Source organism: Ciconia boyciana, chromosome 2 (assembly GCF_034638445.1).
Source record: "Ciconia boyciana chromosome 2, ASM3463844v1, whole genome shotgun sequence".
Lineage (NCBI taxonomy): Eukaryota > Metazoa > Chordata > Aves > Ciconiiformes > Ciconiidae > Ciconia > Ciconia boyciana.
In genome coordinates this window covers 135,383,313-135,398,348 of record NC_132935.1, presented here as the reverse complement: position 1 = coordinate 135,398,348, position 15,036 = coordinate 135,383,313, and the positions used below count along the sequence as shown (strand labels likewise).

General features: G+C 36.7%; 1 protein-coding gene across 4 annotated transcripts in view; it reads right to left on the bottom strand.

The window, feature by feature from the left end:
* Window positions 1–15,036, bottom strand: part of SNX13 (sorting nexin 13) — a 73,322-nt gene that overhangs the window by 9,423 nt on the left and 48,863 nt on the right. For 2 of the 4 annotated variants that reach the window (XM_072854179.1, XM_072854178.1), the window contains exons 17-23: window positions 12,280–12,349; window positions 9,354–9,493; window positions 6,507–6,614; window positions 5,523–5,633; window positions 4,044–4,205; window positions 2,742–2,813; window positions 129–274 (exon numbers count right to left, since the gene is read on the bottom strand). In XM_072854179.1, the coding sequence (XP_072710280.1) occupies window positions 129–274; window positions 2,742–2,813; window positions 4,044–4,205; window positions 5,523–5,633; window positions 6,507–6,614; window positions 9,354–9,493; window positions 12,280–12,349 (809 nt within the window). Of the gene's footprint in view, window positions 1–128; window positions 275–2,741; window positions 2,814–4,043; window positions 4,206–5,522; window positions 5,634–6,506; window positions 6,615–9,353; window positions 9,494–12,279; window positions 12,350–13,025; window positions 13,224–15,036 lie in introns of all 4 variants that reach the window. The other 2 variants (XM_072854180.1, XM_072854181.1) reach the window with 2 other exon arrangements.

Sequence of the window (15,036 nt, the reverse complement as noted above, 5' to 3'; positions counted from 1 at the left end):
ACTGATCCTCTTCAAAGGGCAATGCATGCAGATCTAAACCACAATAATTTAGTAATACCAAAAAGGATTTGTAGACACCGTCTACATAGTCTCACTCACACGATCGCTCTATATAAGAAAAGCAGTACCTATTAATTGTGTCACCGTATGTTGCTCTAATAAGCTGCTGAAGCAGATTTTTTATATTTCTTCTTAACCACTGATTTCTTTCCTTTAAGTCAAAGACTTCATCCATAAGGAGGAGCATTACTCTCAGCGGAATATTGTCATCCACCTGATCAAGCGAGTAAAAGTATGATCAGTAAACTTTTATTTCAGTTCAAGAAAGCTACAATTCTAGTAGCTACTTCACAGGTCAAATGCTTCAGTATAAGCAGAACAATGACAGAAACACTTTGCTCTGTATTCCCTAAATCTTCTATAACCTCACTAATAGCAAAGAAAGACTGAAAATTAAAGTAGGCTTAAATCCATTGAATTTTTGAAATAAGACAAAAAGAAAGTTATTTCACCAAAGCTGAATAAAGTCAATACAAGTAAATATGTCCTGAAGAGAGTGCTTGTCCCTAATCCCTTCCTTCGGTAGCTGTGCTTCCAACTGCCCAACATAAAAACTCTGGAAGGAGCTTTTCTTTGGTATCTTTTTCTTATGGATGCACTGCGCCAAATTCAGAACCTCCTAAGAACAATGACACTTCACTGCAATGAACTGCTTTTTATTTAGATATTGTTCTAGCCTGCATGGCTATTAAGTGCTTGTAGATTAAGAAAAGCATCATCATTTTATTATTTAATAGAAGATGTTACACAGATCAGCTTACAAAAAAACAACTTTCGTGGAAATCCTAAAACAGAGGATTCAGTAACTATGTAAAAGTTTTTACAGATGGATGTCATACGCTTGCAGTAACTGTAAACATTTTTTCAAATCTTAAAATTGGAGGGAGAGTTTACTAAATGTGTCGTATGAAAGTATTAGATTTTCATCTTAGTTGTTATTACTGTTTCTTTTATAGAAACAACAGCAGCTTCTCATGGCATGCTTATATGCCGAAATACAAGCCTACATATTTTTAAGGTATTGCATAAAAAGACAGCTTTTGGAGTTACAGCTGTATTACACAAGAGACCAGAAATATTTATCTCAAATACAACAAATGAATTTGATTTTTTCACTGATTCATTATTTAAACTTTATATTTATTATTAAAACTTTATAGAATAGCAAGCTAAAATCTTACTATATCCTCAGCAAAATTTATTTAAAGACTGAATGCACTTTCTCTGTTGTTTTTTTTAATTAGGATTTTTACATTCTAAGCATAACATTCAGAATTTTGTTTTGTATTTGAAATCTGATACAGCTCCACCTGGAAGAGAAGTAGCTTGCACTGTATTGTTAATCCTACGCTGGAAAAAGTAGCAAGATCTCACAGGTATGTGGACATTTTTTTGGTGGACTACACAAGTACATCTTTATATACAACTGGAACACAGACAGTGGATTCATAATCCAGATGGAGATTCTATAGATCCATGCCTCATTTTTACAGTACTGCTTCTTCACGTAAAATTCCATTCAAACTGTCATATTTTTTGTCTGATTTAGTGACTATAAGTTGTGAACAATGCATCTTAAAAGAGCAGTTGAGAGTTGAAAGGTTTTAAAGCATTTGAAGCCTGCCTTCCAGAAACACTTGGTATGTTAACTTAGAAGCTATCAAGAATTGTAGCTTCTATTCATTTTACAGAAGATCAGTGAAATATTTGCAGAGAAGCTGCTCGTATACTTGAATGACATTATTTTGTTTTGCCTGTGCAAAACAGAAGCCTCAGGAGTATCAAAGATACACATTTGTAATTACAAATTTATGGATACAGTCTGATATGGTGAAAACTAATGGGGAAAAAGAAAACCCAGAAGAACTCAAGGCTATGTTATTTGAGCAAAAATACGTCTACCAAACCATCATAGCAGTTATGCACAGGAAGACAAACTGGAATGCTTTGATGTGACCAAAAAACCCAAAATGTGAAGGGCAGAACAGGTGCAGATTTATGACCATAGCAAATTGCATATAATCACTGGTAATCTTTATGGCCTTTCTGTCCTACTTGGAGATAAAAGTTTTTTCCAATTGTTTTCACATATATGATGAATGTTTCAATCAAAACAATAGCAAAATACCTTAGCTTATGATAACATCAAGAGCTTAAACTTCACTTTCAAGTTTCTAATATTACTACTTCATACATTTTAGGTATCTACATACCAGAAGTTTATTCTTTAGGAAATCTTTCTGAAGATTTTTTCCATATAAACATAGCAAACTACTTCTGATCCATTAAACAAATGCCCCCTAAAAGGTCTCATCAGAAATCAGAATCCATAAAATGCCAACGGAAATGGTGCTAACAGTCTGGTACCTTTCTATCTTTGAACAGACAGAAACCAGAGGGAGGAGGGGGAAAAAACCCCAAACAACCCCCCACCCACAAAACACAGAAGCAGTAGCATCTACAGTCTAAGTTATTCCACTGTTGTGCAAACTATTTTAGTACTAACAAATATGTTAATTTTAGAAGGAAGCATGTAAGTTTCTTTTTAAAAAGTTAAGAACTGTTTGTAAGTGCCTGGTATAATATCAGAAAATAATAAATACATAGTTTAACATAAAATAAGTAACTCATTAATTTGGTTTTAGAGGAGTCAGCTTTGAAAGGACAAATGTCAGACTCACGTTGTCATCAATTGGTGCTGCAACACGGCAATGGTCAGGATCTGAATAGGTTTTCTGGATCAAAGGAGGCACCTACAATGAAAAAAAGGTAATGTTTATGAAGTAAAAAATACTTTAGAATACCAATAAATCAGATCAATTTTCATAATCAATTTGGTTATGAAAATGAAAACCAAACATTTGGTCAAAAGTCAGTTGCATATTAACGCAGATAAATATACAGTAGTCCTTTTGTCTTCCAACAAATCAAGCCTGTAGGTATTCCTCTATAGCTATCAAAGTTATCAACACCTTTAAGACAATCCACATATATTGGCTCAACTGCCTAATGCTTCAACTGAAAAACACGTAGAAATTCATATGGGACTGATACTTCTGGTATTTCCTCTTGATCTTAAGTCCTGCCTAGTCACAGACTTCCCAGTCAGTATAACTGCAGATATATTGTTAGTCACACATCAGGGAAGTTACCAGCAATGAGAAAGTCCAGACCCAATCATTTTATCTCACAAGTAATGAAAATAACAAACAAAAAACCCCACAGCCCCATCCACCCCACCTCCAACCACAGATTTATTACTCCCTTTCATGGTTTAAGGGTTAACTCATCTCAGTTGCTGTTCTGCATCTGCCACATATAACTGTTTTGGTAACACAAAATGGAACAATCCCTGATCACAGACCTTACAGCTACACACAGAAAGAGGAGGGCAAGGGAAAGGAAGGTAAGAGGGACATGTTAGGAAGATTACTACTTTCATAGAACTTTTAGATAGCATGCCATGCTACCATTCCCCACCTCTAAGGTATTACATTTTAGGAATATAAGAGATGAGGAAAGATGGCAGGAAAGACAGAAAGAAAATTTAATTAAAAACAGAATCCAGCAAGAAATAAGCAGAAAAGAAGCTATCTCCTTATTCTAAGTTTCATAATATATGGGGTTTTTGTAATGAAAGCAGCAGATGCAGCAAACTAGCTTTATGAGAATGGGGGTAAAAAAATAAGCAAATCAGTGACTCTCATTCTTCTCAAGTGGCTGCATCGAATTCAGTGAAGAAGGATCACTCTAACAGTCTGTAGATGCCATCTTAAAATGTGTTACTTAATAGCAAAGAGAACTCCATGTTTGTAGTAAAAATGACTGCTGAACCTTAGGTTAGGTATAGGTATAAAACAGATTGCTTTCCTGTCTAATGACCTGGCTCTTCATTATAGTATACAACATAAATTTAAGTGAGTCAATAGCTAATCTCCTATTAATTTGCTAGTATGTATTTAAACTACCAAATATTTTCTTACCTTGAAAAATGATTGCTTTATGTCTTGTCCCAATCTCTCTGACATTTTACCCATGTTGTCTGACATTTTAGTCATTCCCTCTGCCAGGCTGTCAGGGAGAGACTTGACTGCATTTGATACATTTCTCATAGAGTTACGCAGTGGGTTTACAAATGTGTCCATCTGAAGGGGAAGATGTTTAACCAGAATTGTATAATCTATGAGGACACCAGTATATTAATACACTATGAGAAGTATCACACTGTTCCAGAGAACAATAATATAAAGAACAACTCAAATTGCTTAACTCCATTACAGAATGCAGAATAAAGCTTTAGCTTCACTTTCATTTATACTTCTTATTCCTTACAGCCCTACTGTAACTACATCTTTCAACAGATCTTTTTCCTGAGTCATTTCCATTTCTCATCCCTCAGCTTTTCTTAGCTTGAATTTATTTTCCTTTTCTTTTTCATTCAATGCAATTTCTCCCTTCCAAGCTTCCTACTTCCAGATGTTTCACTGCTGCTTTCAACTCTTCATCTTTGAAACATGCCTCTTTTAAACAGCACTGGAGTAATATGCTTTAATATCATGGCAAGTATAATTAAAAACATAAAGTAGTTCCATAGAAACTGTTACAATTTTTCTTTCAGTATATACTCTAAATTCAGTCCAAACAGAGACAGAAATACTAGTGTGATGCCTTTAAAAAGTTAAGTTTATGAAGAACCTGATAAGCTGGAAATCAATTCTTACTCAGTCATTACATAAACCTTGATAAATATTTAACTGTTTCACTGTTAAATATTTAAGGAATATAGGTAGAACAACTTGATGTGACAATACAATTGCAGATGCTTTTTATATTAAAATCACTGAAAGTTTAGAAATGGCTATATTTGCAGAGCAGATGCTCACACAAACTGGTCAGCTGAACAAAGAATCACTTGTCAGAAGAGAGTTCTGGTGGCTTAACAAAAAGGGTGCACAGCTCTGAGCTCTGAATTTGACCAATGACTCTGAATGCTTAAAATGGCTAAATACATAACAGCTGCTTTTGAAGGGAAATGCATTTCATCTTTTGGGCTGAAGAGTGGAGAGCATGGTAACAGCAGCAAATACAGAGTAAAGAACTGAAAAAAGAAATTAGAAGGAATGAGACTACAACAACAAAAAATCACAGATGTCTGACAGGAAGTAACTTGCAATGAACACACTTTTAAAGTAGTCTTGGTGCAATACACTGTGTCTGATTTAAATATTTTATTTCCTTGTCATACAAATAAATGTACCTGTTATAAAAACAGTAAATTTTTGGTTCCATATGTCCTCAGATACTTTGCCACTCACAAAGTATTAAAGCAACTCACGTACAAGTATATCTATATAGCTTGCTTGCTATATAGCCGTTTAATATGAGGTCAACATCTCTGTTTAATGCAATCATTGCACTAATGAATGTTCTAAAGTTCCCTTGACAGTGCAAAACATTCTTACCTTCCGTGCAAAATCCCCCTTCCCTTTGCTGTAGGCTTTATTCTCCAGGAAGTCATACACATAATGGGCTAAAGCTGGAGAAGCCTTCATCATTTCAGGATTTAACAAGAGCTGAGTAAAATAATTTGTAAAAGGTGCTTTTTAATACATAATGAAAAAGGCAATACCATTCAGTTCAGTAAAAGTTGACTATGCACAAAGACACTACATCTTGCAATGTATTTTCTCATTCATTCTCTAAATTTTATTCCAACATTACATTATTCTCAAGATAGAAACAACATGCTTCATGGTAATTCCTGTAATTTTAACTAGTGTGTTAATTATAGCATCTCACAGAAAAATACACACCTTTATGACCACTCAAACAGCTTCTAAAACTCCAAGAAAAAAAAATAGCTGTGACTGGAAAAAAACTTGCTATTAAAAATGGGGCACATATCTCACAAAGGAATACATATTAGCACTCTATACAGAACAATCAGATTTCACAATGTTTTATTCATCTTCATTATTTATTGTTAACATGTCCATTGATTTGGTCAACATATTTTAACGCTAAATGACCAGAAAGTCCCTACGAAGCAGGACAACTGAATTCCTTTATTTGGGCTGATACAGGCCTTATCTGAATGGTGAAGCTGTGTGGTTGTGCTACACCACCGGAGCGGGTGCCACGCCACTCCTTATGCAACAGCACAAGAGAAAGTAACCACAAACATGAGTGTAATGGAAGAATGTTAAATGGTGTAGAGCTCAAAACCAACACAGATGGAACCTCAGCAGCTCAGAGGAGCAGGGACAGAACCGGCTGAGAATAAACCAAAACAGCAAAGAAAAGGCAAACTTATTAGATAATATGAAGTTCTTATGGTATACTATCTAGGATTGTATACCACCTACAACACAGCATTCTAGCAAATTTTCTACCACAGAAAAAAGAATTCCAACCTAAAGCACAACCAAAAAACCATAACAGCTTACCTGTAAATATGCATTTAAATCTTTTTTCCTCTTTTCCAGAAATTCTCTGTCCATATTGTTAAATGTCTTTTTGCCAGGAAGTTTCAGTATATTTGCAAGGTTTTCAAACTAGAAAAAAAGAGAAGATTTTTTTTTTCTGTTTTCAAAAGAGTTTCAAATCACCATATAAGCTCCGAAATGATAGGGCTCATGATATTCACCTATTCTTATCTACCGTATAACACCTGACAATTTCTGCATCAAGCCCAGAACTCAGATTCCTTGGAGAAGCCAAAATGAAAGGCAAGCTGTCAAGATCAAATGCAGGAAAATTATCAGGAGACTGTCAAGGACAAAATTTAATTTCTGAACACACACGTGATGCTCACTTTTGAAATACAGACTAGTATAGTGTGCAAATTATTCCTGTCATTACACCTGCTCAGAAAGGTTTAAGCTCAAGATTTATCATTATTATTTGTACAGAAGTTAGTAGGGTTATGAGACTACATCAAGAGAACTTGCAAATCTTTCTAAAACATCTTCCCTTTCCTCTCCTGATCAAACCTACTAAGGAAATGATTAAGTGGAGTGGATGGCAGCACCCAGTTTACACATAGGTTATTATACCATGCTTGACATGCCATCACCTGTGCCTTTTCTCCAGGTAATGACAGTGATTGGCACTGGCTGACATGTCTTCCACTGTTCCAGTTTTACAGAAAGAACTGGTGTTCCAGGGCAGCAGCAAGGAAAGAAGAGGCCCTAACACTTAAGAAAGTTGAACATATCTGCTACAATGCACAAAAATATAAAAGTGACAAGAATAAAACTCGAAGAATCAGGATTATCCACATATAGAATCCAGACTTCCTGTGAGTAATAAATAATATTCTAAAGGGGGTAAAGAGAGAAAGGTATAGTATCTGGGCTTTAAGAAACAACCTGGAAAAAGGTTGTATCCTTTTCTCTCTAGAGAAGACCACAAAATTACAGATTTAATGAGAGATTGATTCCACTCAGTCCCTGCAAGGTGTCTTTTTGCAAAAAGACATCATTAAACTTTGGAAGGTCACAAAGCTCATATAACATTTATGGCCTGAGGAAGCACCAAAGAATAACTGTTTCCAACTTTACAACTCCCATTCCCTTGCAAATAGGTCACATGGGAAAATAACTGAACAGAAGATGGTCTCCTTTTTATTTGGATACTTGTATCTAAACAGAAGCAATGTAAGCGAAGAACAGCCTCTCTTTTAAATATAGGTATCTACTTCAAATGATATTTATTACATTACTGACTAAAGAAACTGGTGTGAATCTATTCAGTACTTTAAGGAAAAAAGCTCATAGGTACTATACACAGCTAACTTCAATTCCATTTTGGATCAAGTATCTATTTTCTCTGAAAAACATAAACAATAATCCCTGCCCTTCCTATTAATTTTAAAGAAAAGATTCTAACTTTTACCCTTAACATGTCAATAAAAATGTCTCAGACAAGCACACAAGAACAGTGTTCAGTGTATCAGTGACATTCCTGTGCCCATAAACTCAGTAGGAATGTCTATTTTATTGTCAAAACAAAGCAAAATTGTTGAGAGTTTCTGAGATGCTACAATGAAGCACAGGAATTTCTTTACTTTTTGCAATCTTCATGCTGGAGGATAACACTTCCATATTCTGTAAATTCAAAGAACTCAGATTTAGCAACAAGAAATTTCTGAGCTTTCATATTTTGAAAATTTTTGCTTCTGCCATTTTTTCTAATCATTTACTGGTAGGTCAGTTTTAAATGACTGCCCCGTATCAGCAGAACATTAACTCAATATAAGGTCATGGAACCCATACCTGTTTCAACAGGTCAGGGGTTCTTCAAAACAGTGAATTAATTAAAAATAATAAAATAAAATAAATTTGAAGAGGAGAACAAAAATTGGTATGTCAAGTTTACTGACAACACACTAAGATAATCAGAAATTCAAAGGAAAGTCAAACTCTGTGTTTATAATTAATACAAATATTCAACACAATCTTTGCTTTTTAATAAAGCCTTTTCCATTTTTACTACTGTTGTGACTTTACAACGCTAACCTACCTGCACAGAATTTGTTCTCTATGCCTCTCTATTAAAAACAGAGTAAAGGGATGTAATCCAACACTTCTGACTAGTTCAAAGGTTATGCAGTCAAATCTGACTTCTCCAAAGGCTTGGTTTAAAAGCGCTTCACCCTCCTCTTTTAAAAGCACTGCATTTTCGACACTTTTTCATGTCAGCAGGTTCTGCTTTGTACCAGCTGGTGAATGACAAGTCTCTATTTTTTCTTCTTTCATTTTAGGAGGGTTAAGAGTCTGAGAATACAAATACAGCAATAAAAGGCAGATTGTCTAGCAGGCCACTGAACTGCCAACAGATGTCCCTTTTGAGACCCCACCAATCCTTAACATTTCACTTAAAACCTAAATACCTATTTCCCAAGCTCAGTTTTCATTTCTTAATGTCTGTGACAAATATCACAAATGAAATATGCCACTGTTTGAGACCAATAGCACTTCCATACAAACATTTTAAAGTAAAATCAAGCAAAGAGTGGGGTAGGGGGAACTGCTTTTTAAGTTTCATTTTCTTTTGTTAGAGCAGTTATATAGCTATCAGGTACTAAACTATACAAACATGCAACTGTAAACTGCTCAGTACAAATAATGTATGATAGAAACGGTAAAAAAAGTACACTTTAATGGAAAATAACGTAGTGCTGTAACTCCACGTCTTAAGTCACTTTGAGAAAGCCAATACTCATGCCATACCATCACACAGAAAAAGCACCTTTCAAAGAAACCTTAAAAGATTTTTATGAGATTAATTACCTGCTCAGTGATCCTCATGTGAAAGTCATGGAAGTCACTGTAGCGTCGATATGTCTTCCATGTCTCTTCACTGTTTGGATTTCGCCGATGGACTGTGATAGCATACAGCGCATATGTCTTGCCGTGGTCATTACACACTCCTGCCACAGCATATGGGTCATAGTCAGCATAGACTAGTAGTTTAAAAACAAAAACAAAAAAGGAACAAACAGAAAGAAGGAAGACGAAAGGACACAAACGTGAAGTGAAGAAATGTCTGGAATGACAGACTTGAGAGACAAAAATGGACATGCAAGCAGAAGAGTAAGCCATCCCTTTATCCAAAACACTGTAGAAGTTATACCTTCCAGAAACTTATTATGTAAACTTAAATATAGAGATTAAGCAGCCTGAAAGTTAGACAAGTTTCACTGACATGCAAAACATAAGAAAAGAATAGAAAAGGTTTCAACTTTTAAGAATAGTGAATAGATCTTTTGCAAAATAATTTTAACCTAAAGAACTCAAGACATGGGTGAAAGACAACTGTGAAAACAGAAGAAATTCCAGTCTGCAAAGTACTCTAATCATATTGCAAAAGTTTGTCCATCAAAAAATCTGTAAATACAAAAGACCGTGCTAGCAAGCTGTTAAGTATTCAGTTTTGTTATTAACACAGCAGTTTATTATTAACTATAATATAAAAAATACCCCCCACACTATTTAAGTCAAAAGAAACTATATATACACACACATGTATATATGTATTCTGTGTGTGTGCACATATATATATATAATGTATTCTGTGTGTGTACACACACACTCATATTTTATGGAGAAGTCAATTTACAAATGGAAAGAACACAGGTAGTTATCTTAAATAGAAGGAAATATCTTTTTTGTTCTTCACTGAATGTTTAAGTTCTCTTGGACATTCCTCCATCACAGAATTCCTCCCAGTGTAGAGTTTGTTTCAAAAACTTCCATTTAGACTACACAATAACCTAGAACCAATATTGTTTACACTGCACACTGTTTAAATTGGTAACATGTTGTATCTCTAACTATTGAATCAATTCCCAGTAACCGCAATTTTCCAGTGGCTAGATAAAAATACTTTTTAATCAAGTTCTGTGAATTTCTCAATACACCCATGCTCCATAAAATACACGTTTCCTGACAAATCACCAGCTCCAACCTCTGTTGTGCTTCCAGCCTTGACTTCTCTCAAGTATAATGCCAAGGTCTAAGCAGCCAAGGAGCACCTCTAGGATAAGAGCAGCTGCTGACAATGTAAGAATTACGCACTAGCAAGGGGCACAGTGGGCACAGAGCATCTTTTCTTTCCCATTTATCTTTTGGCATCCTTCGGAGCATCTTTTCTTTGCCATCTACCCTCTAGAAGAACAACGTTGATTGCTGAACCCCAAGAGAAAAGAGCAGGCAGTCAGGATGCTGCCAAACGACTGCCCAGAGAATGGAGCCAGGAAACCCCGGCTCCACGGATGCAGAGCAAGCCCTATCCTCTAAACTCAGGTTGACCACTCTGCCATGCAGCCACCATACCACATCTCAGGGGCACTGCTAAGTTGCACCTTTAGGAGTACCCCTTCAGGACAGGAGTGGCAGAAAAAGAAAGAAGTTGTCCCCACCACTCCTTATGTCATAGCCTTTTAAACACCATTTATTTTCCAACACAAGATAAAGTGAATCCTCAAAGATTATGGAGAAGATCTTGTATACACCCCACAAGCACAGTAAAGGGTAGCAATCGGCAGAGGAAAGGAGCCTGCACACAGATGCAAGATGCACCTACTGCCTGTAGCATCCAGAAAGCAGGGATTTCTATTTCTTGTTCAAACATGAGGTGAAGAGGAAGAAGACATCCAGTTTAATCCTATCTTACAATATGAACCTGTACATATCCCCTGGTTCAACTGGAGTATTATGGATTCACAGAGTCAAGCTGTTAGTTATCAACACACGCTGCCATCAAGATTATAAATTTAACATAATTTGTGTGGTTCTAAGTTTATCTTTTTTCTTAGATCAAAACAATGAAACTTCTAAGTTTAATTCAGAAAAAAGCATCACATGCCATTTTAAATAAAAAAGCAAAATTGTGATTCTTAACTTTTAAATTATTTTTTCCCCTTCTCGGGGAATTGACTACATGAGACTTGGATTGCATCATGCTCTCACATTTCATTGAGTAACAGAGTTTAATTAAAATGTCAAGTAGTTGAATTCTTGCTCACAGCTCATGTGTCTGCTATATAAATGCATAGATTTAAAAGTCTATTGCATAGTAAAATCTACCAAAAAAAGTATCTGAAGATTCATTCACAATTTAATTACCCAGTGCAATCTCATCTAACTAGAATATTTGCAAGTAATACCTGAGAAGTTTCTGTTATTTACTCTCACATAATAAAAATTTTTAATTTATTACTAGGCAAATTTTTTTCAAAAGATAACCAAAAATGCCACCACTGTAAAGACTGAAGTCACTAACTTAAATTAAGCTAAGTCAATAAGGAAGCACAAAAAATAGGGGAAAATATTATAGCAACAGAAGCAAACAGCCAAGAATTAGAATTCTGTGACTATGAAAAAAAGAGATGGCTGTTACAATTTGTTCTTTAAATAATTGCTAAAATAAATGCTACTCAATATTAAGTTTAATGAATGATTCTCCAGAGACAGAAAAAATAATAATACCATAAATAACAAAAATTAAATCACTTTTTAAGTAGAGATTAAGTCTACGACCTACAGCACCAATTCTGTACAGATTTCGATTACAAGGACTTAATGGGAAATATGAATTAATGTTTTATGAGGTTAAAAAAGTGAAAGGATTAGGATTTCAAGGGCCTGTAGTATTAAAAAACTCAGCATAAATGGTGGAAAACAAGTACGCAGCCATCCTAACAGATGCACTTACCAGTATCTGAGATGTATGCATGGAGTTGAACTGTCTCATCAGAAGGGACATTTGAAAGGTCATCTAAGGACTGCAGGGTGGGGGGGTAGAGAGGGGAGAAGGAAGAAAAAGGCAAGAGAGAATAAGATCACCGATACATCTCATTTTAGAAATGCTTTTTGATTAATCTATTTCATTTTCAAACTTTCAGTTCACTACACTAATAGAATAGTTTAATGCACTGTAACAATGCAAATAAGTGTTTGTATTACCTGGTTACTAAAGCCTTTCCTTTACACAGAGTGTAGGGCCTTCATTTCCCCTACCAGTTTCACATAGTTTTGTGATCACTCTAACATATGTGCCACTTTCATCTGATATCTCAACTCTAATAAAAGTACAGCTACAAATAGTCTTTTACTGAGCATTAAAAAAAAAAACAAAAGCCACCCCCAAACAATTGTGGAAACATAGAATCACAGAATCATTTAGGTTGGGAAAGACCTTTAAGATCAAGTCCAACCATTAACCTAACGCTGCCAAGTCCACCACTAAACCATGTCCCTAAGCACCACACCTACACGTCTTTTAAATACCTCCAGGGATGGTGACTCAACCACTGCCCTGGGCAGCCTCTTCCAATGCTTGACAACCCTTTCCATGAAGAAATTTTTCCTAATATCCATTCTAAACCTCCCCTGGTGCAACTTGAGGCCATTTCCTTTTGCCCTATCACTTGTTACTTGGGATAAAAGACCAACACCCACCTTGCTACAACCTCCTTTCAGGTAGTTGTAGAGAGTGATAAGGTCTCCCCTCAGCTTCCTTTTCTCCAGGCTGAACAACCCCAGTTCCCTCAGCCGCTCCTCATAAGACTTGTTCTCCAGATCCTTCACCAGCTTCATTGCTCTTCTTTGGACACACTCCAGCAACTCAATGTCTCTCTTGTAGTGAGGGGCCCAAAACTGAACACAGTATTCAAGGTGCAGCCTCATCAGTGCCAAGTACAGGGGGACAATCACTTCCCTAGTCCTGCTGGCCACACTATTTCTGATACAAGTCAGGATGCTGTTGGCTTTCCTGTGCCTAGGTGGCCACCTAGGCATACTGTCAGCTTATATTCAGTCAGCTGTCAACCAACACCCCCACGTTCTTTTCCGCTGGGCAGTTTTCCAGCCACTCTTACCCTAGCTTGTAGCATTGCATGGGGTAGTTGTGACCCAAGTGCAGGACCTTGCACTTAGCCTTGTTGAACCTCATACAACTGGCCTCAGCCCATCGATCCAGCCTGTCCAGTTCCCTCTGTAGAGCCTTCCTACCCTCAAGCAGATCAACACTCCCACCCAACTTGGTGTCGTCTACAAACTTACTGAGGGTGCGTGCACTCAATCCTCTCGTCCAGATCATTGATAAAGATATGAAACAGAACTGGCCCCAATACTGAACCCTGGGGAACATTCCTTGTGACTGGCCACCAACTGGATTCAACTCCACTCACCACAACTCTTTGGGCCCAGCCCAGCCAGTTTTTTACCCAGCAAAGCATACACCTGTCCAAGCCACGAGCAGCCAATTTCTCCAGGGGAATGCTGTCGGCAACAGTGTAAAAGGCTTTACTGAAGTCTAGGTAGACAACATCCACAGCCTCTCCCTCATCCACTAAGCGGGTCACCTTGTCACTGAAGGAGATCAGGTTGGTCAAGCAGGACCTGCCTTTCATAAACCCATGCTGACTGGGCCTGATCACCTGGTTGTCCTGTACGTGCCGCGTGATGGCACTCAAGATGATCTGCTCCATAACCTTCCACAGCACCGAGGTCAGGCTGACAGGCCTGTAGTTCCCTGGATCCTCCTTCCAGCCCTTCCTGTAGATGGGCATCACAGATGCATAACAGATCTTTTGGTTCTATCTTATTCTGTTTTCTTTCAGCTGACTTACAGCACTACACAAAAGTTACAGTGCAGTAAGAGTTGAATAATTTCTCTGCTATATGGAAAAAAATAGTAAACACTTTTCTCAGAAATGTCTTCCCTCATAAAAAATGAACAGGTACATCCTCAGCTGGCTAATGCCCTGTCTCCCTGTTCAGTAATTATTGGGATAAAAAGAAGCCTAATAAATCTTTTGGAGAAGCTTTGCTATTATGTAAAATTAATACATCTAACTACTAAGATTTAACGTAACAAAGCTCTGCAAGATTGTTGGGTAGAAAACTTGGATACACAACTGAAAGAAATGGAGGATGGGCCACTGCATGTGTGATCCTAATCTTAAATTACCAGGTTAAAACAAAAGCATGGAGGTACTTAAGTAGAATTCATAGGCACTGGGATCCCAGCTACTTTATATCTTTTACCCCCAAATTCTACAATTCTTCAAAGATACAAATTCAGAATGAATATGCAGCTATCGGCTATCTTTTATGATTTAACCAAGCCACTTTAAGTGTGAGTTGCCACAAAAAGTTACCTAGAATGGGACCTACTGGGTAGCAGTGCCATACCTGTGTCAAACTAAAACCTCAACATACATCAATCAAGTTTCTAAACTCCTCTGTTTCCTTAAACAGAAACCAATCTTATGTAGTTACAATCAAAACATAGGTTGGACTTGAAAACCTAAGTTATTTAAAGACTCTGCTCTTGCCCCTTCTTCATCTGAATCTATCATCTCCATGATATCCCTACATAATATTCCACTCCTTCCTTCTCAACCTCTCTAGAGAGAGCAGCTCTTCCCTGCTTCAACCACCTCAATCAGTCTCTGCCTAAATATCC